Raw genomic sequence first — 27,502 nt, 5'->3', positions numbered from 1 at the left:
TTTGCAATGAGCATTTTTTATTTTTATAATCACAGAAAGAACCCAGTCTTCAGCTCTTCTCATTGCAAGGAAAGAAAAAATATTCTAGCACATTTAAAGGCACTTAGACTCAAGACCTGAGGTGTAGGGGGTGGGGGCAGAAATAGAGAATGTGTAAGAGGCACCTCCCTCTGGGAGAGCTGGTCAGAAACCAAGTCTGAATCTCAAAGGAGATGGCCAAGAGTCCTTGTGGGTCTCGGGGGCAGGGAAACCTGGGTTCAGATCTTACCAGTGAGTTTTAGTGGCAACCTTGGTCAGAAACCTTATTTGTCCAACTCTTCTCCTGTAAAATGTGGAGAATACTGCAGGCCACTCTGCATTTTTCTACTGAATGAAGCATCTTTCCGCTGAATGACGGATGGATGAATGAATGAGTGGATGCATGCTTGGTTCAAAGAGACATATGTAAAGTCTAAATACTCAACAAATGGCAGTTTTTCCCCCTTGGTCCTCACGTTCCTTTGTCAGCCAGCGTACCTGGGGAGTGAGTTCAGCAGGTGGGGTCCTGTCATACCCTGGGTTCTGTGTTCCTTAGTCTAATGTTCCATAGTGTAATCTTACATAGGGCTGGATGTGGACTTGGTCCAACTGCTTCTCTTTATGCCTCAATCTCCTTATCTGTAAAATGAGGGTTGTGTTAGTGCCTTGGAATGATTCAAGGAGATTCTATACAAACACTTGACATGATGCCTGGCAAATAATAAGTGTTTAATACAAGTCAGAGTTGATAAAGATATCAAGAGCATTCCCCAGGGTGAATGCACAGTAATCAGTACATGCTTCTGTAAATGGAGAGAAGACTAGAGTTCCTGACACTGAATAGGCACCTGATAGATGGGTAGCTTCAAACAGCGTAAGCACAGCCTATGTCTGCATTCTGAATTTGTGGACACTGGAACCAATGGTGCTTATCTGTCTCATGAAAGAACAGTTCTTAAAGGTACTCTGCAGACATGCGCAAGGTAACACAGCCTTCTCCCGTGATGATCTCTAAACCATGAGAATATATTAACATTTATAAGATGCAAATTGTGCTTTTCTTTACACAGATTCACCACCCACCCCTGCCCCCTCCTGTGGGTCCACACTGTCACTTTTTAAGTGTATATTTTTTAACATTCTTGTACCTGCAGAGAGAACGAGGTGCTCAAAGTCCAGCTGAAGAAATATGTAGGAGCTGTCCAGATGCTGAAAAGAGAAGGTCAAACAGCTGAAGGTGAGGGGGTGCCTGAGCCTGGGTTGGGAGGGGCCGGGCTTTTCATTAACACCTGTACATGGCACGTGATAGACACTCAACATGTGACGAGTGCGTATGTGGATGCGTTAGAATAATGGTGCTGCTCAGGGTTCCAGAAAATCAGATGGAAAACCTGATGCCTATTCCTGCAACATGCATAACTAATATTGTAAGACTCACTTGCTAGACTATTAGCAACAGTTTTATTGATTTGTGTACTTAGAGAATTTTATGTCCAGAGTATTGAGACAGTTCCATGGTGGTGAACCTTGTATGATGAAGTCACAGCAGGCCACGGGCGCAAGCAACAGGAAGCCAAGATGGCAGAGAATCAGAGTGGTGGACTTAGGCTGATCAGGTTCCAATTCCAGCTCTGGTTGAGTTTTCTAATCTCTCTACACCTCAGTTTTTTCATCTTTACAATGAGGTTGGTTGATAGCACCTACCTCATGAGGCAATCCATGTAGACATCTTAGCATAATGCCTACCACAGAATAAATGCTGGATAAATTTTAGCTATTATTATTGTTATTATTAATCAGAAATTCCAGTAGACAGAAGAACAATCATGAAAATCTTGCCAAATGAGGTGGGGCCATGTGCTGCTTCTAAAATCTCCTAAAATATTTCTCAGGGCAGCCCGAAGAAAGGATCTTTAACTCTGGCTGATGTGTCTTGCAGCCCTCAGCCAAAAGACCGTAACAAAATTTCCTTAAAGACAAGCTCATAGAGTGTGGACATTTTAACAAATGGTGGGTATTCGCCACATCCACATGTCTTTTTTTTTTTTGGAGACAGAGTCTCACTCTGCCGCCCAGGATGGAGTGCAGTGGCGCAATCTCAGCTCACTGCAACTTCCGCCTCCTGGGTTCAAGCGATTCTCCTGCCTCAGCCTCCTGAGTAGCTGGGATTACAGGCACCTGCCACCATGCCCAGCTAATTTTTGTATTTTTAGTAGAGATGGGGTTTCACCATGTTGGCCAGGTTTGTCTTGAACTCCTGACCTCAGGTGATCCGCCTGCCTCGGCCTCCTAAAGTGCTGGGATTACAGGTGTGAGCCACCACTCCCAGCCCACATGTCTTCAGAGTTAACCAAACCTGCACTGAATTCATGCTCACCCATGACCACCTGACTCCTTGGAATTATTTTCCCACACATACCAGGACATCACACCAGTATCATGAGAGCATCGTGAGGATTTTCCAAAACAATGAATGCAGAGTTTCTAGTATGGTACCTGGCGTATAATAAATGGTTGTTGTTGTTTTGTGTGATGGAGACAGGAATGGAATCTGGCTATGGCTTATTTAGTAATAGCATAAAGATGTGAATGTTTTTGAAGCATGTATATTTCTTTTGGTTCCCATTTGATCAGAATCAGCTTATTGGTGATACTATTTGATAACATGCCTTGCTTCATTCATATTTGGGTCAGTAACTGTGGTCATTCTGTAGTTATCAGTGCAGAATTATCATCTTTCTGTGTGGGCTCATGCCCTTTTCATACAGATATGGCTATTATGGCCCTGAATTCATTTCATTATACAGAATTATTCATATGTTGGTCTCCCAAGTTTTTACATCTCATCTCTGTTTCCCCAGCAACTGGCTTTTTAGTCATTCACTACATTCATTACATGCTTGGAATGAATAGTATTTGTCTAGCCCTTTACAACCTTTCCAAGCAAGTTCAAATGTACTCTGATTTGACTCAGTAACCTTGTGATGAGTAGGTATTTTTCCATTATTTTAAAGTTTGTCATTAGAGGCTTAGGAGAGCTTAAGGAGCTGGTACATGTGTCTGTGGTGGAAATGAACTCAGGCATTTTTCTCCAAACCTCTGGTTCTTTGCATTATAAAATTCTTTTAACTTTACTGTGCAGAGGAATTGCCTGGGGAGCCCATTAAATATGCCTCTTTCCAGGACACTGCCTCTGGGAGTTACTCCAGTGGACTTAGGATGAGGCTGTAGATTTGCACGTCTAGATATGTGACTCTAATGCAGGTGACCTGTGGACAGCACCACCACCTTTTGTGAAATCTACAAGTTACTTACACAGAACTTGGATTCAATACAAAAAGACCATTAAAGTTGGGTTAAAAAGAAGCACCACTGGGCTTGCTTTTGATTTGAAAACCTCAGCGCTACACAATGCATTTCTAAGTAGGAAAATTTTGAACCTAATTTGTAGGTTCCATATGCCCATTCTCCCCAAATGGGTATATGGAACCTACAATGTACAGAATGGTTTTTCATAGCAGCTGAAGGTCCCTTTCCCCAGACCGATCCTGAGTGTCCTGAGCCACAGCTGGATATGAGCCATTTCAGGATGTAGTTGTGACAACTCTTACATGAATTAGAGCAGAGATGGTTACGTACGTATGGCGACTCCACCTAGCAGCAGTCTCTTACTCCTGCATTATTATATTCTTATGGAAAAAGCCTCCAGGATTTAAACAAAACAACTTAAAAAATGAACTTTTAGAATAGACATTGACAACCTTTAATTTTACAGATATCAAATTTCAGATTCCCACCCTTGTTTTTTTTTTTTTTTTTCTTTTTAGAAGAGTGATCTAGTCCCTCCAAGAAAATCATTATTTAAGCAGCAAAATAAGGACTGGAATTTGGGTGGCTTCATTATCTAATGGAAAGTTTTTTTTTTGTTTTCTTTTTCTTCCCCAATGTGGTCCAGAAGTGAGGTTGGGTTATTTGCCTCTCAAGTGCTGTTTTTCCTTGGTGATGTCAGATTTGCCAGAAGCTTACACTTTTATTTGCGCTTTTGAATCTCTCATCTTAGGGCACATTCTTTGTGCTCTTCCTCCAGCGTTAGAACCCTGGTGCAAGGGCTGCCATATCTACCAGGAACTTGCCTGGCAATTCCACTTCATTGTAATTCTTACTGGTCATTTGATTAATTGTGTTGTTAATGGCGTTGGACACCCTTTCTCCTCTCCACGGAGCCAGTGTAGGGAAGTTTCACTTATGAAAGCGGGAGATCACTTATAAGACGAGGAGATCCTCCTCCTCCCCTTTCACTTATGAGAGCAGGAGATCCCTCTGAAAACTCATGGTTTCATTTTGGGCTTATTGCTGAAATTTGAAACAAGATGTTTGCAAGTTGACTTCCTGCCTGCAGAAAGGCCCCTTGGCAGCTCACTGAGGGGTCTGGGGAGAGCAGGTGCATCACTTCAACCTTAGGGTTATGTGGACAAGACTGGCTCATTAGGAGCGGGCTCACATTAGCCACTGTCAGGTGGACTGGTGGTGTTGGAGGTGACATCTCTGAAGTTGTGTAGTGTGGCCTCACTGTCAGGTGGACTGGTGGTATTGGAGGTGACATCTCTGAAGTTGTGTAGTGTGGCTCTGATGTCAGATGGACTGGTGGCATTGGAGGTGACGTCTCTGAAGTTGTGCAGTGTGGCCTCACTGTCAGGTGGACTGGTGGTATTGGAGGTGACGTCTCTGAAGTTGTGTAATGTGGTCTCACTGTCAGGTGGACTGGTGGTATTGGAGGTGACATCTCTGAAGTTGTGTAGTGTAGCCCTGATGTCAGATGGACTGGTGGCATTGGAGGTGACGTCTCTGAAGTTGTGCAGTGTGGCCTCACTGTCAGGTGGACTGGTGGTATTGGAGGTGACGTCTCTGAAGTTGTGTAATGTGGTCTCACTGTCAGGTGGACTGGTGGTATTGGAGGTGACATCTCTGAAGTTGTGTAGTGTAGCCCTGATGTCAGATGGACTGGTGGCATTGGAGGTGACGTCTCTGAAGTTGCGTAGTGTGGCCCTGATGTCAGGTGGACTGGTGGCATTGGAGGTGATGTCTCTGAAGTTGTGTAGTGTGGCCCTGCTGTCAGATGGACTGGTGGCATTGGAGGTGACGTCTCTGAAGTTGTGTAGTGTGGCCCTGCTCTCAGGTGGACTGGTGGCATTGGAGGTGGCGTCTCTGAAGTTGTGTAGTGTGGCCCTGATGTCAGGTGGACTGGTGGCATTGGAGGTGACGTCTCTGAAGTTGTGTAGCGTGGCCCTGCTGTCAGGTGGACTGGTGGTATCATTCTCTTGGGTGTGGTCAGTGGTTGCATGTTCAGCTGGGAGGCTGGCCACTCTGATGTTTCCACAGCAGGGATGTTCTTGTGGAGGTCTTTGCTGCAAAACAGAACCATCCTAGGCAGTGGGCTTCTCTTGGACTCTTCCCAGGAGCATTTGTGTGACATGAGAGCTTTCTCTGTTTACTAAAGAAGAGAGCCCCCTGCTAGGATTGGCCACACGCGACTCCAGAGAGACACGGGTCTGTCTGTGTCACATGGCTTGAGTGACGTCCCCATCCATGTTTGGGTAGTGGATATCTGTGTCCTCTGCACTTGGTCCAGTTTTCACTTGACCAGCGTCCTCCCTCACTGTCAGTTCTGTGATGTCGGTGGCTTCATTCTTGGCCCGGCACTTGACCTCACCTGGCCGGCTCTGGCTAGATTTCAGGGCGTTAGTACACAATCAACAAGAATTCTTGCTTTCCTGTTAGGCTGGGAGACTGGGGCCGCTGTAGTCAGCTTGTCTCCACATGGAAGTTGGGAATGAGGCCGTCACACAAAAAGAGCAGCTGAGCTGAAAGGCGGACAGAAAGCGAGCTCTGATCCTGTCTTCAGGGCCGCTGAATCCAGCTGTACCTGGCGTGACAGTCCCACCCTGGACTTTTTGGTAATAGGAGCAGTCATTCCGCCAGCCTCCCCTGCTCCTGTTGTCAAGCTTGATTAGTTTTCTATAGCTCATGTGTTCTATGGCAAATTATTACCTCTTTCCTGGATACAGACCTGTTCGTCCTTGTAAAGGGCGATTATTTCTGTGGAATTGTCTTTCCAAGTACGGTGTCTGCTCCTGTGCGTCCTCCTACCTCCCCTCTTACTGGACACTCCACTGTCATAACTGTTCCTGGCCACCATAGCGTAGTCCTGTTCCATAGCAATGGATTTTAAAGCTGTGAGCTCTCCTCGGCATCCCCATTTAATTAATCTGCAGTCAGCCCAGGGAGAGAAGGAGAAGGAATCGACCATTGCTGGTGGCCATCAAAATAATCCGCAGCAAGGGCAGGAGACTGAGTGGGAGGAACTTGACAGATGAGGGAGGCTTGGGAGCAATTTACAAAGTTTGTTCTCAGAAACAAGAGAAGCAAAAAATTGGGAAGTCATCAGCCTGTCTGGTGTGTCGTGTCTTTGCTGCTGTGTGGTGTGCTCAGGGATTCCCGGCTCCACACCCACGTGTGCTTCGTGCTGTCACTGGGGTATCAGTTTCCCTGGGGTGAGTCCAGCGATCCCTGATTCCACACCTGCGTGTGCTTTGTGCTTTGGGGTGTTAGTTTCCCTGGGGTGAGCCCAGCGATTCCTGGCTCCACACCCTTGTGTGCTTCGTGCTCTCACTGGGGTGTCAGTTTCTCTGGGATGAGTCCAGCGATCCCTGATTCCACACCCGTGTGTGTTTTGTGCTCTGGCTGGGGTGCCAGTTTCCCTGGCCTTCCAAAGAATGGGGCAGGGCAGTTTAGAAGGCTGATTCAGTGAAGATGGATAGTCGTGGGCTAGATGATTCCTAGAGCCCACAGTGTGTCAGGGGAGCTTGCAGGGTAACTTTTTATTCTTTTCCGAACCATTGCAGACTTCAGGGCATCTCTACGGGCACGGCCTGCTGTTTCCACTCCCAGTGTGCACAGAGGCAAAGATGTCTTTGTTTGAGGCAGTCTTCGGTTGCAAGGAATAACAATCCACCAAAGCTGGCTGTGTGTGTGTGTGTCCCAAGTGGAATAAACATGGAACCTTATAAATGCCATCACTCTGCTGTTTACTGTTCATGGTTTTCCAGTCCTGACTTCTTAATGATGGCCTTCAGTGCTTGTGATCTGGCTCTTCCCTAAGTTCCAACCTCATCTCCCACCACCCTCCCTCTTTCTGTCTCCACCCCACCCACGCTGGCCTTTAGGCTGATCATCAAACATGCCAGGCTGGTTCCTGCCTCAGGCCCTTTGCATGTGCTGCCCCTATGAAGGGACACTCTTCCCTGGTCTCTGTGTGGCTGGTTCCACCTTGCCATGCATGTCTCCATTCAGATGCCACCTCTTCTTGACTGCCCTGTCTTACCTTGTGCCGCCTCCCTCATTCCATCTCTGTCTTTTCATGACAGCACTTAACAGGCCCTCAAAGTATCTTGGTCATTGATTTTCTTGCTTGTTTCTTCCTAGTGTTCCACCTTGCACCGTACAGTCCTCAAGAGCAGGGATCTTGGCATGTCTTTTCCCCTGCTGTGTTGAAAGTGCCTGCACAGTGCTTGATCGTGGTACATGCTCTGTAAATGTTTATAACATAAATGAATATAAATAAAATAGGAGCTGTTGGTTGCTATTGGATCTCATCGCCTTTAGTTGATTCCAGATCCATTGCAGCTGTGGAGAGCCTAGTAGTGGACAAATTCATAGACCTTCCTTCTAGGGCCACCCAAATAATGTGTGTCACCCCTGTGTAACTGCATCTTTCAGTTGTGCCTCCAACTGGATTCTCCTGATCATGTGATCATGTGTTTTTGCCTTTAGTGACCACGATTAGCATGTGACCTCGACCGTGCCCTGGTTGCATCATTCAGAGCTCTTGTGATGACAAGAGTCATACAATGTGATTTAATCTGTCTTAAGCAAATAAAAGAGAAGTCCAGGAGTATCTGCCTTCAGGGATGGTTTGATCCAGGGGCTCAAACAATATCATCAGAAGTTTTTTCTTTCTTTCTTCAGTTTCTCAACTCTGTTATTTTTTTCATTGTTGGGAGTGATGTGCTGGTAAATGTCTAACAAATAGCTCTCTGAAAGAAAAAAAAAAAAGCCCTAATTTAGAATGTTTGCAGATTTCCATAGTGTTGTAAATCCTCCTTCTATGTCTGATTCCAGACTCTGCCAACACAGTGTCACTGTTTGCAGAGTTGGAAAGAGATACACACAGTTAGCTCCCATGAGTCAGTACCCGGGCGCTCCCATCCCTCACTGTGTGTTGGCCGCCTTCTCAGCCAGGTGTTCTCCTTGGGCTGGCAAGAGGTTGCCAGCAGCTGTAGCTTTAGTCTTTCTAGTAGGCCCAGCAGGAGAGGAGCTTCTCTCACTGTCCCGTCTTTCCATCTCTTCACCCCACAGAGCAGTGGTTCCCAGTACTGGCTTTTAATGGAGTCACCTGGGAAATATTTTTTTTTTTTTTTTTTTTTTTTTTTGGAGATGGAGTCTCACTCTGTCGGCCATACTGGAGTGCAGTGGCGCGATCTTGGCTCACTGCAAGCTCTGCCTCCCAGGTTCACGCCATTTTCCTGCCTCAGCCTCCCGAGTAGCTGGGACTACAGGCGCCTACCACCATGCCTGGCTAATTCTTTTTTGTATTTTTAGTAGAGACGGGGTTTCACCGTGGTCTCGATCTCCTGACCTCATGATCTGCGTGCCTCAGCCTCCCAAAGTGCTGGGATTACAGGCATGAGCCACTGCGCCCGGCCCACCTGGGAAATTTTAAAAAATCCCAATGCTTGGCCCCACCCATACCCAAAAATCAGTAGTGGGAATGACGGTTTTTTTTTTGTTGTTTTTTTTTTAAAGCTTCCCAAATGATTCCAGTGTGCAGGTTGGAGTGCAGTGTTTGGAACCACTGCCTTGGAGGATAGCACTTTCCAATTAATGAAGTTCAGGGTCAGCAAATGCGCTTACACTCTCTGATTCTTGGCCAATAGTTGACATTGTAAATTAATCAAGGTGCACTTTTCTTCTTGAATCCAGATTTAGCCTCAGAATTTGTCTCTTCATATAGGTACCATTGAGTTAAGACCAGGGAGGCTAGGCCAAGCATGGTTGCTCACGCCTGTAATCCCAGCATTTTGGGAGGCCAAGACGGGTGGATCACCTGAGGTCAGGAGTTCAAGACCAGCTTGACCAACATGGTGAAACCCCATCTCTACTAAAAATACAAAAATTAGCTAGGTGTGGTGGTGGGTGCCTGTAATCCTAGTTACTAGGGAGACTGAGGCAGGAGAATCGCTTGAATCCGGGAGGCAGAGGTTGCAGTGAGCCAAGATCGTACCACTTCACTCTAGCCTAGGTGAAAGAGTGAAACTCCGTCTAAAAAATAAAATAAAGAAGAAAAACCAGGGAGGTTCAATGGAAGCTGTTCACCACCACTGTGCGAGTTAACCCAGTGCCTTTAGTGTGCCCTAATCCCTGCTCCCGCAAGAATCTGCTGTGGGTGTTAATTGTCATCTCCGTTCCCGACCCTTCCTGTTCCACCGCAGTGTCTCGCTCACACTGCTCATCACAAAGCTGCTTTGCTGTTGTGTTTGTCTCATGTGCCCCCATCACAACCACTTTACAACCCCACTCTTGGCTCATCCAGTATCCTCTCCTAGAAACTCCACTTCCCTGATGCTTGCTCAGGCCAGATGCTGCATTTATGGTAAGATTCAGCTCTTCTCCTGTCACCTGAAAGGAATCTAATTACTTGGATCTTTCAATTTCCTAAACCCCTGTGGTGCTTGCTACCAGCAGTAAGCAGAGTCTGGCATTTGCTTTTTGCTAGTATGGGTTATTTTGTGGTCACGTCTTGTGCCTGTCTACTCTGCTAGACCATGTGACCACATAGGGGCCAGGGTCTGGGACTTAGAAACTTGCAGGTTTTTTCTTTTTACACAACAAGTGCTTAATAAAAACTTGTTACTGGGGTCTACCCAAGTGACTCTCAGGAGTGATTTCAGAGTCACAGAGATGTTGATGTAGATTGAAAGAGCATTCCCTGAGAAGGGAAACAAGTTTGGGGAAGCAACATTCCATACCACTTAAGAGTGGGGAGATGATTATCATTCTCCTTTCTTCCAGAAGTGACCACACCACTCTGCTCACATTCCATGGTGAGGGCTAGTCATACAGTCCCACTTGGGTGCAGAGGGGTCTCGGAAGTGTTGTCTCTGGCTGGGCAGCTGCTTTGCACAAGAACTCTACCCAGTGGAAGGGGGGAGCATTGAGTTGTGGTGGCCGGTCAGCCAGCTCTGCTGTCCCTGCTGGGGCACTCAGAGGCATGCGGTCTCCATCTTCTCATTCATTTGTGTGGCTCTTCAGAAAGAGCTTACTTCGGGGTTTGTGCTCTTGGAGTCTCAGAAGGAATGCCTGATAGGTTGTGAGGGTCTATGGTAGGAAGGGTGTCCAAGAATGTGCTAGCAACGTGTCTCTCAGATATACAGAGTCACTTGCCTGGGCGTGGTGTCTCACACCTATAGCCCCCAGCACTTTGGGAGGCTGAGTCAGGATGATTGCTTGAGCCCAGGAGTTCAAGACCAGTCTGGGCAGGAGCCTTCAGTGAGCCATGATTGTGCCACTGCAATGTAGTCTGGATGACGGAGCAAGACCTCGTCTCTACAAACAATTAAAAAAAAAAATTGGCCAGGTGGGCTGGTGCACGCCTATAGTCCCAGCTCTTTGGGAGGCTGAGGTGGGAGGATCGCTTGAGCCCGCAAGGTTGAGACTGCACTGAGCCATGATGCCATGCTACTGCACTCTAGCTTGGGCGGTAGAGTGAGACCCTGTCTCAAAAAAAAAAAAAAAAAAGACGGAGTCACTTGTTACTCATTTATTTCTGCATTTATGGAGATCCTTGCACTACTAGGTTGCACCTTGGAGATGTACTTAGCTTCGTTAGGGGCTGTTAAAAGGTCTTTGCTGCCCAGGTACATTGTGGTGTCATTTACATTGGAAGCACCAGTTGCGATGGAGAGACCATGTTGTAGCTGCCCCTTTATGTAAGGTGCTTTTGGCTTCTCCTGAAAATCTCGGTTTACTAATGGGAAAAAGAGGGCTTTAGATAAATTTAGTTGTTTATTGACAAATGGGCAGGCAGGTATTCCCTGTGAAACTCACGGGTTGTAGGGGGGTAAAATATAATGTCCTAACTCTGTGATCGTTTGGAGCGTGGAGAGATGACGGGCAGATTGTGGTGGGGTGATCTCAGCTCATTATAATCTCTGCCTCCTGAGTTCAAGCGATTCTCCTACCTTAGCCTCCCAGGTAGCTGGGATTACAGGTGTGCGCCACCATGCCTGGCTAATTTTTGTATTTTTAGTAGAGACTGGGTTTTGCCATGTTGGCCAGACTGGTTTCAAACTGCTGGCCTCAAGTGATCCGCCCAACTTGGCCTCCCAAAGTGCTGGGATTACAGGCATGAGCCACCGTGCCTGGCTTTGCGTGTTTAAGAGTTTGAGTGACTACCTGCTGGCCTCTCACTCCAGCTTGAGACCCCTCATTTCTGTTTGGACCAGATCCTGGTGGGGCTCAACGGCTCCATCGGTGGGACCTGTAGGTGGCTGAAGGGATGCTTCTGGGCCACTAATGCTGCGTCTGACTCCTCTGTAGTCTCATCAGGACCACTTAGGAGATGTGAGACCAGCAGTGGCCCCAACTGTCTGCTGCTCAGCCCTCCTCGGTCAATAGCATGAGTTAGACCTTGCCTACCTGCTGCTCTGCTCTTAAGTCAGGCATTCCTTGTATGTGTGTTGTCCTTAACAAGGTGGCATGACTTTAGGACACTGGCCCTCTGTTGTTGTCACGTCTGAAAACTCGCTTCGTAAGAGCCTGCTCATCTGACTCTGTGTGGCCAAGAGGGGTAGCAGGTGCTGGTGGAAAGAGCATGGGCTCTGGAGACGAATTCGTTTGGGTTGAAGTCCTGGTTCAGTTTCTGTCTGTGTGCATATGGCACCTTCAACATCGGGTCCCTTTTGTCTAATCAGTATCCATTCCCCCTTTCCTGGTAACCTGTTTTTCCTTTGGGCAACCCTCTGTCCAGCCCTCTGTCCACGTGGTTTATGTGGGCCTGTCATCCCCCTACGTCGGCTACTTCCCAGGCACACTGGTTCAGGGTGTGCGTGTGTCTTGGTCACAGCCAGTCACTGCTGTCACGGTGCTGTTGGGGTCTCAGAGCGGGAGGCACATGCCTTTACTTGCTGGACTTGAACCGGAGAGGCTGGGGCTGGGGCTCCTCTTTTTCCACTCGACTCACGTTCTCCCCACTATTTTTTTTTTAAAGAGACAGGAGGGTCTTGCTGTGTTGCCCAGGCTGGAGTGCAGCTGGACGATCATAGCTCACTGCAGCCTCAACCTCCTGGGCTCAAGCAATCCCTCCTGCCTCAGCCTCCCGAGGAGCTGGGAGCATTGGTGTCCGCCATCACTCTCGGTGGGCCTGAGAAGTCTTGCCTGAGAATGGAGTCGATGCAGAGGAAGGTAGAGCCAAGAGACAGAGAAAGTGAATCTAGCCAGGCCTGAAGCTCCCTCTCCCTCTGGATTCCTCCACTGCAGAGCTTCCACTATCTTTCTGCTCCCCCCGGGCTTGTCTTTTTTCCAGCTGCATCCTTGATTCAGGTTGTAGCCAAGGTGTCCTCACCTGCTGGCCATTCTCTCTCACGTGTTCCCTCCCTCTCTCCTTTTCTCCTCCCCTCCTCTGTCTCCTCCCCTCCTCTCTCTCTTCTCTCTTGTTTCACTCTGCTCCGGTCTATTTTGTATTTGTTTGATGAGCTGAATCTCAAGTGGCCTTTACCTTTTCAGCTACTAAGTTTATAAACAGGAGACCTCATAGTTTCTCTCCTCCCTGCTTGAAATAACTGCCTTCTGGGCACTGTTTTCACCTGCAAACCTGTTTTGAGGAGTAATTGAGAGAATTAGATGTAAGTTCCCAACACAGCCTTTGGTGCAGAGTGGGGCTTCATAAGCTGTTTTTCCCACCACCTCCCTCACTCTTTACACAGACTCCAAAACCCCTGGGTGGTTTGGGAAGTTAGGTCGTTTGCTTTGGGCAGAGTACAAGGTCAAGGCACCATTTCATACATTCAGCCAACATCGATTGAATACTCCTTGAGTACTAGGCACAGTTCTGGGAATACTTCAGGCCCAAGGAGACCCCTCAGGTTTAGTGGGAGAGATGGACACTAAACATATAAACAAGCAGGTAATTTTGAATATATATTCTGATACAGCCCAGCCTTTTCCCACAAGGCCTTGTAACCATGTAGAGAAATCCCTGGCTGACAGATAACAGAAGCTGTGTTCATTGGGTACCTGTAACGTGCTGGGCCCCGGGATAGCTTTCCCTGCAGCTTTTTTCCTTCTAATGGCTCTGTGAGGATAGGGCTGTTGCCTCCATTTTACGGATGTGAGAAACCAAGGCTCTGAGTGGTGGATGTGCTGAAGCTTACTGTATTAGTCAGGGTTCTCCAGAAATGTGGACCAATAGGGTGTGTGTGTGTGTGTGTGTGTAGACAGATTGAGATTGGCCGATATTTTAAGTAATTGACCCGTGTGATGGTGGCATCTGTCAACTCCAGAATCTGCAGGGTGGGCCTCTAGGCTGGAGACCAGGGAGAAACTGATGTTGCAACTCAAGTCCAAAGGCCGTCTTGGGTCAGAATTCATACTTCCTTATGAAACCTCCGGTTTTTTTTGTTTGTTTTTGTTTTTTTCTTTTTAAAGCCTTCGGCTGATTGGATGAGGCCCACTCTGGTTATGGAAGATAATCTGCTTTACTGATTAAACTGTTTATCTCATTTAAAAAATACCTTTACAATGACATTTAGACTGGTGTTGGATGAAATATCTGTACCGTGACCTAGCCACATTGACACATGAGGTTAATCATTATAGTCATCCACTTAGAAAGTAGCAGAGCCGAGATTCTGACCCAGATCTGTCTGTTAAACCCATGCTTTCCCCAGTGCTTCTGCAGTTTATTGTCTCAGACGTGTTCTAGGGATAGGGCGTGTTGCCACTCCTGGGCCTCAGTGGTGGTGTGTGACGAGCTAGCCCAGAGATGCCTGCCTATGTGGGGCAGCCTCTGTTTGACTGGCTAGCATCTACCATGTACTTTGTCCTGAGAAAAAATGCACCATGTTCACCTTTTCCCCCTGGAGACTGAAATCTGATTGTGTGCCATGAGTCACATGGGGAGCTGGGCCAGAGTGGGAGGGACTCGCAAGTGGACATTAGGGTTAGCGGAAAGCAGAACCATTGACTGACCGCTTCTCAGGAGCAGGGCTGTGTGTAGACTGGACCTGCTCTTTGTCCCTGAAGGCTCCTTCCTCCATGGTAGAGTGAAGCCATTGCCTGGAAGAGGAGCCTGGGGAAGTGTTAATACAACTGGAGGGGGAAAGGCAGGCACAGAGCTTCCAGTTGGAGGAACCTGGGTCCAATCCCAGCCCTGTCATTTACTAGCTCTGAGCTCACGGAATAAGTCGCCATCTCTGAGCTTCAGTATTTCCATCTGAGGAGTAAAGATAATATATATTTTATATATGTTTGTAGGCCATTTGTATATCTTCTTTTGAAAAATGTCTGTTCTTGTTTGCTTACTTTTTAATAAGATTATTCATTTTTTTCATGACTGATGTGTTTGAGTTCCTTGTAGATTCTGGATATTAACCCTTTATTGGATGTGTACTTTGCAAATATTTTCTTGAGTGGAGAAAGAAAACGTGGTATGTATATACCATACAATACTACTCAGTCATAAAGGGCTGGGTGCTGTGGCTCATGCCGGTAATCCCAGCACTTTGGGAGGCCGAGGTGGGTGGATCACCTGAGGTCAGGAATTTGAGACCAGCTTGGCCAATATAGTGAAACCTCATGTCTACTAAAAATACAAAAATTAGCTGGGCATGGTGGCATGCATCTGTTATCCCAGCTACTCGGGAGGCTGAGGCAGGAGAATAGCTTGAATCCAGGAGGTGGAGGTTGCAGTGAGCCGAGATCGTGCCGCTGCACTCCAGCCTGGGTGACAGAGTGAGACTGTCTCAAAAAAAGAAAAACACAAACAACAACAACAAAAAAACTACTCGGGCATAAAGAATGGAATACTGTCTTTTGCATCCACTTGGATGGAACTAGAGGCCATCATCCTAAGTGAAGTAACTCAGGAACAGAAAAATAGCACATCCTCTAACTTACAAGTGGGAGCCAAGCTGTGGGCACACAGGGGCATATAGAGATAAGGGACATTAGAGACTCTGAGGGGGAGGGGAGGCAAGGGATGAAAAACTACCTATTGGGTCCAGTGTACACGTTGTTTGAGTGACAGGTACACTGAAAGCCCAGACTTTGCCGCTTTTCAAGTCACCAAAAGCCATTTATACCCCTAAAGCTGTTGAAATAAAGGAAAAAAAAATTAAAAACAACATTGACTTTATAAAATTGTTTGCAGTTTAAAAGTGATGACACATGTAAAGTAGCAGGCAGTGGTTGATGTTGTGGGTTGGAAATGCATTTAGGAGAGTGTCCAGGCTGTGGAAGGTCACAGCACATTAGCAGACACCTGTAAATTAGTTTCTCCAAGTGGATGAATAATTAAGATGAGAATTATAGGGCAAACCTTTTCAAAAGCTTTGCAATCCATTATCCTGACAGAACAGTATTTGTGTGATTAGCCAGTTTCTCGACCTTTAAATAAAACCCTGAACAGGTAGCCGCAGTACCCAGCTATGTGGCCACCCCAAATTGCAAGGTGGGCTGGGAAACGTGGGGCTTATTTGGCAGATAAGGAAGGAGCGACAATGAATACTGGGTAGGCAGCCAGGAGTCCCTGCTTCTGGTGGCCTTGCGGGAGGATGAGGCTGATGGAGTCAGGGATAGGGGGTGCTAAAGTCCCCTCAAGCCACCCCTTTGTGCCCCACTCCTGGGGAAAACATCATCAAATTTTGGGTCATAGCTGCAAGAGGATCCAGTCCCTGGTTCTAAAAGTGGCCCTCGTCTCTCTGGCGACCTCCATAAGGAGTAACGTTTTATTTGTTCAACCTGATTTCCTCCCTGGCAGGAGGCTTTCTTCCCCCAAATCACTGCAAACGGAATTGCCTGGAAATACCAAGTATCGATTCATGATTGTTGTTCATTTCATTTTTATTGTTTGGTAGGAAACAAAGACCCAGAAACACCACAGGAGCAATTGGAGTGCCTCAACTCCCTCCTCGGAAGGAGGCCAGACGTATATTCATTGTTGTTGTCAGTAACTTTCTGGGGCTGTCTCAGCATTGTGTTTATTGGTGTAGTTTGTCAATCAGCTTTTGTTTCAACCCCTCTCTGTCCTGGGAGCTGACAGGTGGCTTGTTTTGTAAAAAGCCACTTTGATTTTGAAAACTGCTCTATTTTAAGTTTCTAATTACAGCTTTTCTAAGGAAACTGGTCATTTTGTTTTTCTGGAGTGGGTGATGATGCCGTGGACCTTGGTTGAGAGTGACTTGCCTGAATGTTTTCTTTTTTCTCAGACTGAATAGAAGAATCAACACCCTGCACAGAGAGAGAGCCTCTCTCCTGGTCTGGGCTTAATTCACTGGTTTATGGCTTCACTTGCATTCTTTGCATTTCAGTAGAAATAGACTCCCTCCTTGTCCTCTCTGTGGGGTGCCTTCTATTTACTCTGCAGTCTCCCTGATGTCTGGCACACCACATTGACCTCCGGATACCCCTGCTCCAAGAAGCCCTCCATGATTTCCCTGCCATCATTTTTCCTAGTTGGTCACTCCCAGGTCTATTGCTGCCTATTTTATACTTTAAAAATTTAATCTCTTTATTTCTTTGGTGACAGATTCAAGAAACATTAGCCAGGATATAAGCTCATGAGAGTAGGGACTGAGTTGATGTTGATACTGTTGTGCACCTAGCTTCCAAAACAGTGCCTGGCCCCTGGTGGGTGATCAGTAGACATTTGATGAATGAATGAGTGAGTGAATGCATGAATGAGTTTGCTGAGCACCCAATAATAATAGCTAACATGCATTAAGCACCATTGCTAGGCCCTGTGCTAACTGCTTCATGGCAACTGTCCTGTGAGGTGGGTATTATTATCCCCATTTACACGGGAGAACTGAAGCTTAGAAAGGTGAGAGACCGGCTGGGCACGCCAGCTTACACCTGCAATCCCAGCACTTTGAGAGGCTGAGATAGGAGGAGGGTTGCTTAAGGCCAGGAGTTTGAGACGCCATCTCTCCAAAAAAAAAAAATCAGAACATGTATAGTGGGGCCAGACTGTCTGGGCTACAGTCCCCTCCATGCACTCTATGTAAGTATTAGATTGTTACTATCAAGCGCTTTGCCCCAGGTGCACAGCTGGGGAGTGGCAGGGTCTGGATCTCTGATGTCCTAATACAGAAGTGAGTAATACTCGATATCTACCCACCTGGAGCTCATAGACTGGGGTGACTGGGTAGGCACAGGAACCTGGGCTCCAGAGGCGGGTACCTGGTCTTTCCAGTTCAAGATTTCTGCCAGGCAGTGGAACAGGCAGGCAGGTAGACTTTGAGTCCTATTATGCCCTAGTTGGGTGCACTTAATTAGAGTCACTGGGAGGCATTTGAGGTATGTGCTGTACCCAGAATTCCTCAGCTTGCCAAGCCCGCCCTTACCCTTTCTTTCTGATTCTGTCCTCATAATCTCACTGTTTGGGGGAATGAATTCCTCCAAAAAACCCCCTTTCCTGCAGGTGGAGCCAATTAAGCCAAGCAAGGCTCTACCGTTAATTACTGTTGCCCTCATTTGCATCTGGCTGCCCTCATTATAGTGCTATTAGCAGAGTGCAGGGGTCCTCCTACTGGCCCATCAGGAGTGGTGCGTGCGCAGTTGTGGGGCCTTGCTTCGGTGGCCTTTGCTGCCTTCTGGGCAAAATGAAGGATTTGGAGTGGACAGCAAGCAGGCATACATCCTGGGCCAGAAGCAGCCTGCGGAGCTCATCATGGCTTGCCTTGAATTGTTTCTCAACAATAAGGTTGTTGAAAAACAATTTATGTTTTCTTTCTCCTTATTAAAAACCCAAAATTATGTTCATTATAGAAAATTAAAGAAGATAGACACAAGAGAAAAAGGAGAAAACAAAATATCGTTTATAAACCCTCAAGCACTGTTAATATTTTGGTATATATTTTTCCAGGTAGGTATGGCACTTTGCCACAAACAGTCTTGGGAGAAGCATTCTCTGCCTGAAGGGCTTTGTGACCCCTCCCCTGACCCTTTCCTTGACACATGGACTTTTTATGGGCCCAGAAGAAATAAGATGGCACAAAAAGCAATAAATCATTGGTAGGGAGTGTGGGAAAATCAGATGGTGGTACAATGTGAGCATACATAACATCAAGCACCTGCCAGCAGCCAGCCACACGTGTGTCCGAGATGACAAGAAGTCGGGTTTCATGGGCACGCAAGCTGGCCACTGTCTTGTCTCCTCCTTCGTGTCTTCCTAAGGAAGGCAAGACAGCATTCATTATGCAGCCTGTACTGGGAAGCCTTATAGCATGAAGACTTAGACCGTGGGTGTTGGCCGAGAAAGTTCTAGCTCTGCCCTTTGCTGGCAGTGTGACCTTGGGCACATTGCCTGCCCATGTGCCGTCCCCGCCCCACCCACCTCTGCATCTCATTTTGGATCATTTCTATTGCTGAGTCTTCAAGTTCACTCACCTTCTCCATTTCCGGTGCTGAGTCTTCACGTTCACTTGTCTTCTCTTCTGCAGTTTGCCCACGACGCTTTCATGAGGCCACAGCTAGTTGCAAGAGATGCTGGGAAACATAGTCTCTTTGTTTTCCACCTAGGTGACCAAGCACCCAGCAAGAATTGCTGATTTTCTTGCTAAAGAAAAAAAGAATGGGTATTAGGGGACACCTGCTGGGTTTCTTTTGTTTTTGTTTTGAGAGGGTCTCACTCCATTGCCCAGGCTGGAGCGCAGTGGTGTGATCATGGTTTACCTCATCCTTGACTTCCTGGGCTCAGGTGATTCTCCCATCTTAGCCTCTGAAGTAGCTGGGACTATAGCACACCAGGATAATTTTTTGTATTTTTTGTAGTGACAGGGTCTCATGATGTTACCTAGGCTGGTCTTGAACTCCTGGGCTTGAGCAATCCTCCAGCCTTGGCCTCCCAAAGTTCTGAGATTATAGGCGTGAGCCACCATGCCCAGCCCCCGACACCTGCTGTTTCTGTTACACTTGTTTGTTAGCAGCTACTGTGCTTTTGATGAGCCATCTGGGAGGAGGTTCTGGCTTTGCTAGAGATACAGTGATGGGATCAGTTCAGTGGAGACATGTGAAATATGGTCTCTACTCAATACTTTGAAACCTACAGGTGGTAGTGTGTCTAACACCTGTAGACAGGTAGTAAAGGTATATCTACCATCTGTAGTATGTCTGCCACCCATAGGTGAGGCAGTGACTCATCCCTATTTGAGTGAAACAGGGTTGATCCTTCTCTCAATGTTTCAGCAGTAAGGTGGCCAGCTGCTTTTAGTCCCATGCTTATTTCCCCTGTAAATCTAGGGTGTTCTTGGAGCATGAAGGATTGGATTTACCATGGGCATATGTGCTGTCTATCTGCTACTGATCAGCGCCAGGTGAATTTCATTCAACTGGAATTCAGACCCAGGTCTAATTCTTGGCTTCATGCTCAGTTGTCATGTCATTTGGGGATGGCATAAACTCAGTCCGATCCTCCAGCTATAAAATGTGGATGGTAACTGCCTGGCTTACTGAACAGTGGATCCAGGCTTGTGAGTGTAAGTTTTAAACTACTCTTTCTGTATAAGTTGGTTCCTCATTGGGAGAGCATAACATTTTTCTTGATTTCCCATGACTTGTTATCACTTTTCCCACCTTTTGGGGACAATTTTTAGCTGTCGAGTTCCAATTATGACAGTTGACATCCAATTAAATATAAATTATGGAAGGCTCTATTACTTGCAATGATAAAAAAATTGTTTGGATATATTACAGAGAATTGATTTCAGTTAGACACTGGAGCTTGTACTTCATACATTTTTAAAAAATAATTTAATACTTTATTAGATTTTTAAAAATGAGTAATATATGCCCTTTGTAACAAGTCTAGCAGTGCAGAGGTATATAAAGAAGTTAATCTCACCCAGTGCTACCCTTTTTAGATCACCAGAGGTAATCACACAGATCTGTACTCCACAAACAAACGTATATCTATTCTACCTATTTCTTTTCCAAAAATGGAATTACAGTCTGTATCAGGAGTTGGTAACCACGGCCCATGGGCATGCCACCTTTTTAAATAAAGTTTTATTGGATCATGGCCATATTCATTCATTATTTCCATCTCTGCTTTTGAGCTGTAACACAAGAGTTGATTAGTTCTTGCAGAGACCTGTGGCCTGCAAACCCCAAAATATTTACCGTCTGGCCCGTTGAAGAAAATGTGTGCTGATCCCTGGTCAACGTTGCTTTTTTCAGGTGAGAGTGTATCACTGAAGAGTCAGGAATTTTCCTCCTGATCAAAAGATATATAGCTAAATCATTAATATCTGCATATTAGAGTCCATCGTGTGGCTATGCTATAATTTTTCAAATCATTTCCTCATAGATGGAATTTAGGTTGTTTCCAGGTTTTTATTTATTATTTATTTTTTTTTAGACAGAGTCTCGCTTTGTTGCCCAGGCTGGAGTGCAGTGGCACAATCTTGGCTCACTGCAAACTCCACCTGCTGGGTTCATGCCATTCTCCTGCCTCTGCCTCCCAAGTAGCTGGGACTACAGGCACCTGCCACTAGGCCTGGCTAATTTTTTGTATTTTTAGTAGAGGCGGGTTTTTACCATGTTAGCCAGGATGGTCTCGATCTCCTGACCTCGTGATCCGCTCGCCTCGTCCTCCCAAAGTACTGGGATTACAGGCATGAGCCACCATGCCTGGCCGTTTCCAGGTTTTTGCTACTACAAAGAGGATTGTAGTAAGCTATGTCCTTATATCCTGGGGTCTTTGGCAGGAAAGAGGTTCAGAAGTGCTGTTGCTGATTCAAAGCGTGGGTTCAGCATCCATCATTTGGTTTGCAAACCACATGTCATATCGTCAGGTGTCATCTTTGATCTACATCATCTTTTTTTTTTTTTTGATCTAACATCTTCTATAAAAGTGGTTTTCAGTCCTTTTTGACTGTGGCCCACAGTAAGAAATACTCTTTTAAGCATACACATATGTGTATATAGTCATTGAGACACAACCTTCTGGGAACAATACTTAACCTTATATTATGTGCAGAACGTTTTCATGTTTTATATCCTTTTCTGCTCTGTTTTAACAAATGTCAGTTGTGACTTACTGATTATTTTCAATACCTTGCTAATGAGATACAACCTGTAGTGTGAAGGCTGTTGTTGTGTAGAAAGGGGTAATATTCTGGAATGCCATGGTGTACTTAAGTTTGATGTTCTTGTCTGTTCCTGAAGACCATTCTTCCCTTTCTCTCTTCCTTGTTGAACGTATAAACATGTTTTCTCTTATTGAAAATTCATGCGTATTTTAACACATAATGTCTTTCTAATTGCAAAGTGACACACAGACCAGTTTCCTCTGGAAATGAGGATTGTCCTGTGGTTTTCGTGTTTCACTGAAAAGGGTGGATTTAGGGGCTTTGCTACCACCATGCAGTATAGACATACCTATTGGCCAAGCCACCTCATAGGTGGTTTGTCCTCTCTTGGGTCTGGCTCAATAACTCATACATTGGTCCGGATACCCCTCACTCCACAGCCCCCCAGTGCACACGTGTGTACAAACACGTGCACGTGCACACACCCACCACTACCTGTCCTGGCCTCAACTCTCTCTGTGTCCCTGACTGAGTGTCCTGCTTTGTTGGCTTTGGCCTAGACAAGGCTTGGAATCTGATTCTGCTGTTACTCCAGGGTCTCTTGAGGCCTGCAGCCTTATTTTAGTAAGAAGAACCCCCACCCCTTTGCCACCCCACTGTGAGTTGAAGGTAACAAGAATGTGTGTTATTTCAGGAGCAGAGAAGCTTGGGGTGCAGGTTTGGCTGGATCCAGGTGCTCAAACAGTTTACCAGGAAGATGCATCACTTTGTGTATTGGTTCTGCTTCCAGTGTAGGCTTATTTCATTTTCAGTCAAGTTTTCTTTGCTAGAGGGGAGGGAAGGAGGGAGGGAGGGAGGGAGGGAGGGAGAGAGAGCAACAGATTCACAGGCACATAAGCCCTGGGAGGTTAGGGGCCTGCGTAGGACCCAGGGTGGCAGGAGGAAGAGGTGAGAGATGAACTGGAGAGACAGTCAGGGGTCAAGCAGGCAGACTCTGCGTGACCTGCTACGATGCTGGGATTTTATCCTCAGGCTAGGGGGACCTGGTGAAAAATCGCAAGAGTGAAGTGACCTGAGCCAATCTGCATGTTTCTTCCTCTCTCATGCTGATCTGCCCTGTGTATTGTGTTGTTTCTGTGCACATCAGAAACTGGATTCTGCCTGTAAAGGGATGGTTACTTTTAGGCACCTAAAATATTTTTCTTTTCTTTTCCTTTTAATTTCTGACATTGTTTGAATTTAATGATTCATATTACGAATTATTCATGAAAATGATCTTTTAAGCTTCTTATAATAGCTGAAATTATCCGTCATTAGATGCTGACAGTTCCTGTGATGGGTGTAATTATAAAAACATATTCTTAGGCTGGCTATATTTTGCAGTGTTAAAATTACGCAAATGAGCAAGGGATAAGAATAGCAGCTGAGTAGGATGGTCAGGTTTTATGGGAGAAGGGGGGTGGTAGCGCTGCACATTTTCTAAAAATGAATAAATATGTGCTGTACACATTAAGTACGTCTTTATTACAGTCTGCCTCGATGCTCACCCTCTCTTCATTGGCTGGGGAGCAAATTAATTTTAGCGCCCTGAATTGTTTGTAGTTCTTGCCCATATATGAATCGTATGATGAAGTTTTTTTTTTTTTCTTCTTCATTCCACTCAGCATTTTCTTCGAGGCACACGTAGTAATCTCTGGTACTTCTGAAGAATGGCAAACTTGGCACTGATATGCAGCAGGCTGAGTGGGGAGGGGAGAGATTGGAGGGTGGGGGCAGAAAGCCAGGGGTCACTATCTAGGTCACTGAGCCTGGGAAATCAGGCCCTCGTCTTGTTCCTGTCCAAAGGATGACCAGAAGGGGCAGGTGTGGTGGCTCAGGCCCGTATTCCCAGCACTTGGGAGGCCGAGGTGGGTGGATTACCTGAGGTCAGGAGTTTGAGACCAGCCTGGCCATCATGGTAAAACCCCATCTCTAACAAAAATACAAAATTAGCTGGGCATGGTGGCACGCCTCTGTAATTGCAGCTAGTTGGGAGGCTGAGGCAGGAGAATCACTTGAACCCGGGAGGCAGAGTTTGCAGTAAGCCAAGGTGGCGCCACTGCACTCCAGCCTGGGCAACAGAACAAGACTGTCTCAAAAATGAACAAACTAAAAAAGGCTGACCAGATGGGATATTCATGGCTTATAGTGACCAGCAACTTGGGTTTAACTTTGGTGGCTTTGTGGGGAAGTATTGGGAAGGGAAGGACTGAACGTCCATCGCATTTGCTGGAAAATCATGGCGCCCAGGGCCCCGTGTGCCTTGGTCCTGTCTGCCTGCTTTCCAGCATGTCTGTTGAAAATGCCCCGACTGCCTCTTCCCCACATGATCCCATGCTTCCTTGGGGGCACTAAGGAACTCCCAAGAGAGGGGTTGGTTATTCCAGGGCTCTGTCACTGACCGTACCATCTCATTTCAACTCATGAGCAGTGACGAGCAAGTGAGCTCTCCTCCCTGCATTGGAACTGGAACTTTCCACGTTAGGCAGAGGGGATGATAAAGAATAAAAGCTAAAATTTAAGTAGTGCTAACTCCATGCCAGGCACTGTTTTAAGACCTGTACATTGACTCATTGAATTGTCACATAAGCCTACACAGGTAGGTGCTATTATGATCTTCATTCTGCAGATGCAGAAACACAGAGAGCTTAAGTCACTTGCCCAAGGTCACAGAGCAAATTAGGAAACAGAAACAAGCCTGGTAAATTTACATTGATTGCTGACAGGGGTGCAGGGGTGAGGGTGGGTTGAGGGGGTTGTGTACTGGGAGAAATGGTTGATCTGCCCACTGAAACATTCTCAAACAAGCGGGCTTGAAATTGATGTTAGCCCATCCTCTAAGCCTCTCCTTTCCTTGTTACCTCTTCCACAGTGGACATGCATTATTTTTATCAGGGAAAAAGACCACTTGATAAAAGACAACCACCAGCTGGTGTGTTTACATCAAAGGGATGTTCAATTGGGGCAGCTTCCTGCTGGGCTTCTGGTGCAGGTAGGAAGAAGAGTGGGACTGGCTACTTCATATCTGGGTGAAGCTTCACAGTTTGTAGAGTGCTGTCTTTTTTCTTTGAGACAGAGTCTCACTCTGTCACCCAGGCTGGAGTGCAATGGCGCGATCTTGGCTCCCTGCAACTTCTGCCTCCTGGGTTCCAGCGATTCTTCTGCCTCAGCCTCTTGAGTAGCTAGGACTACAGGCACCTGCTACCATGCCCAGCTGATTTTTGTATTTTTAGTAGAGATGAAGTTTTGCCGTGTTGGCCAGTCTGGTCTCAAACTCCCGACCTCAGGTGATCCGCCCACCTCAGCCTCCCAAAGTGCTGGGATTACAGGCGTGAGCCACCACGCCCAGCCTGCAGAGTGCTGTTTTCTTTTGGATCCTTTGACAGCCCTTTGAGGCCACAGGTGTAGATATTATTTTTGCTTTAAAAGTGGCTAAACTGAGGCTCAATGCAGGGCTCTGCAACTGGCAAGTGGTGGAGTGGGAAATTGAGTTAGGTCTTTGGATGCTATATTTGGGACTCTGGCTCTTGCCTCCTTTTGACACTAGTGATCTGAAATGCCTTTCCTCAGTGTGAGTTGTGGTTATGAGTAGGGTTTCTGGAGTCAGACCATGTAAGGGTGAACCCCAGCTTTACCACTCAGCAGCTGTGTGATGCTGGGCAAGTAACATACCCTCCCTGGACCTCAGTTTACTTATGTGTAAAATCAAGATTATACTAGTATTAGGCTGGGCATAGTAGCTCACACCTGTAATCCCAGAACTTTGGGATGCTGAGGCTGGAGGATTACCTGAGGCCAGGAGTTTGAGACCATCGTGGCCAACATGGCAAAACCCTATCTCTACTAAAAATACAAAAATTAGGCTGGGCATGGTGGCTCATGCCTGTAATTCCAGCACTTTGGGAGGCTGAGGAGGGTAGATCACCTGAAGTCAGGAGTTTGAGACTAGCCTGGCCAACATGGTGAAACCCTGTCTCTACCAAAAATACAAAAATTGACAGGGCGTGGGGGCATGTGCGTCTGTAGTCCCAGCTACTTGGGAGGCTGGGGCAGGAGAATCGCTTGAACCCAGGAGATGGAGGTTGCACTGAGCCAGGATGGCGTCACTACACTCCAGCCTGGGCAACAAGAGAAGAAAAAAAATTCAGGTGAGAGCCATGTGTACTTGATTGAATTGAAACCTGTTGACTGTGCTGCTACTTTGCCCTGTGCCTCGGCCCAGCGCTTCTGCATGTGATGAGGCATTGAGACCTAGAGGGGACCTCTTCATCTGTCGTCATGGTGGCTGCCACGTATTGAGGGCTTACTTTTTGCCAGGCCGTTGGCAAGCATTTCATGGCCAGTGGCTCATGGAATCCACACCACAGTACTTTATGATATGTTCTCATCGTTCTCCTGTTTAACATATGGAGAAACATAGTCTCGGAGGGGTTCAGCAGCTCATTGAAGGCCGTGTGGATAATGGAGGCAAGAGCCCAGGTGGATGCCCAGGTCTTCTCACTCCAGAGCCACAGCTTCTACCTCTTGCCCAGGAAAGTGCCCTTGCGTGTGGTAGCCTTCCTCCCCTAGCCAGCATGCAGTTGGTATTGGAGAGCTGGGTGAGACTCTTTTTCCTCTTGTTTCTTTCTCAGCATGTAAAATACTACTCTACTTGAGTAGCAGGTAATTGTGGCACCTGGCATCAGCCTTCAGGAGTCGAGTAGATGTGGCAAATTCTATATCTCCCTTGCTCCCTGCATTCCTCCCTCTCCTCTTTCCTTCTTCCTTGCCTCTCCTTCCTCCCTCCTTACTTTTTTCTCTCTCCCTCTCAATCCTTATTACTTTCTCCGACAACTGTTTATAGAGGGCCTTCCATAGGCCAGGCCCCAGTGGATGCCGTGGTGCAGACCTGAGACATGGTCACTCCCTCTGGGGCTCCCAGCCTGGAGAGGAGGGAGCGGTAACTACACCACAGGACGTGTTTCCTAACACGGTGCTGAGGACATCCAGGTGCAGCTGGAGCACCGCGTGGAGCTCCTCGTCCATTCTAGATCAAGGAAGGGTTCTTGGGGAAAGTGGCATTTGATCAGAGGGTTGAAGGTTGAGTGTGAGTTCTTCAGGTCAAAACAGGGAGGTGAGATGGCCAAAGCTCACTGAAGAATTCTAAAGAGCCTCCATGTGCAAAAGCAGGGAGTATTGAGAATTTACCGGTGTATCTTTGTCTAGGCAAAGGGTTTTTTTTGTTTGGATAGTAAGCAGGCACAAAACCAGTCAGTCCACCAAGACAAGCCTCATGGAGTCCCAGCTCTGTGTCCTTTTGCCTGTGTTTACGGTACCTCGAGAATGAGCCCAGGCAAACGTGACAGCGTTCTAGGAGCAGGATCAGTTCTCATGAACTGTGGATTCAGATCTGTGGCTGTACATAGGGCCAGCTCAGGACCAACCTGGGCATTCTCCCCGCAAAGGGTGAAGACTCTTGGCTTCATCGATGTTCTGCTCTGTTCCAGCAAGGGTGGGATAGTTGATAACCTTGCAAACCAGCCTGTGGATCTTGACCTCCTCTTACTTTAGTCAAAAATCTTTCTAACATCTGTTATTCTAACAAACAGTGCCTTTGGTATTGATTAATATTGATTAATACCAAAGGCATTGATATTAATAACAGTATCAACTATATTAATATCAGTGCCTTTGATATTATCTTTTGATCAGAGATAAAGACAGCTGAAGTCTTAATGTATCTACCTTTAAGGGACATCTTTTTTACTTGGCTCTGGGTGTATTGTAAACTTTGTAGCAGGCATCTGATATGGCTTCGCTGTGTCCCCACCCAAATCTCATCTTGAATTGTAATAACTCCCACAATGCCCACGCGTTGTGGGAGGAACCTGGTGGGAAGTAATTGAATCATGGGAGCGGGTCTTTCCCATGCTGTTCTCATGGTAGTGAATAAGTCTCGTGAGATCTGATGGCTTTAAAAACGGGAGTTTCCCTGCGCAAGCTGTCTCTTTGATGTCTGCCATCCACGTAAGATATGATTTGCTCCTCCTTCTACCGTGATTGTGAGGCCTGTCCAGCCATGTGGAACTGTGAGTCCATTA

General features: G+C 46.6%; 1 protein-coding gene across 1 annotated transcript in view; it reads left to right on the top strand.

Annotated features, from left to right (window-relative positions):
- The window catches only part of SNX29 (sorting nexin 29), a 409,777-nt gene that overhangs the window by 32,206 nt on the left and 350,069 nt on the right, over nt 1–27,502 (top strand). Inside the window, exon 2 of the mRNA XM_063623811.1 lies at nt 1,173–1,255. Coding sequence (XP_063479881.1) covers nt 1,225–1,255 — 31 coding nt within the window. The 5' untranslated portion in view covers nt 1,173–1,224. The remainder of the gene's footprint in view (nt 1–1,172; nt 1,256–27,502) is intronic.

The sequence above is a fragment of the Symphalangus syndactylus genome, chromosome 18 (assembly GCF_028878055.3).
Source record: "Symphalangus syndactylus isolate Jambi chromosome 18, NHGRI_mSymSyn1-v2.1_pri, whole genome shotgun sequence".
In the NCBI taxonomy this organism is placed as follows: domain Eukaryota; kingdom Metazoa; phylum Chordata; class Mammalia; order Primates; family Hylobatidae; genus Symphalangus; species Symphalangus syndactylus.
The sequence above is the reverse complement of the archived record's forward strand: the minus strand, read 5'-3'. Positions and strand labels throughout refer to the sequence as shown.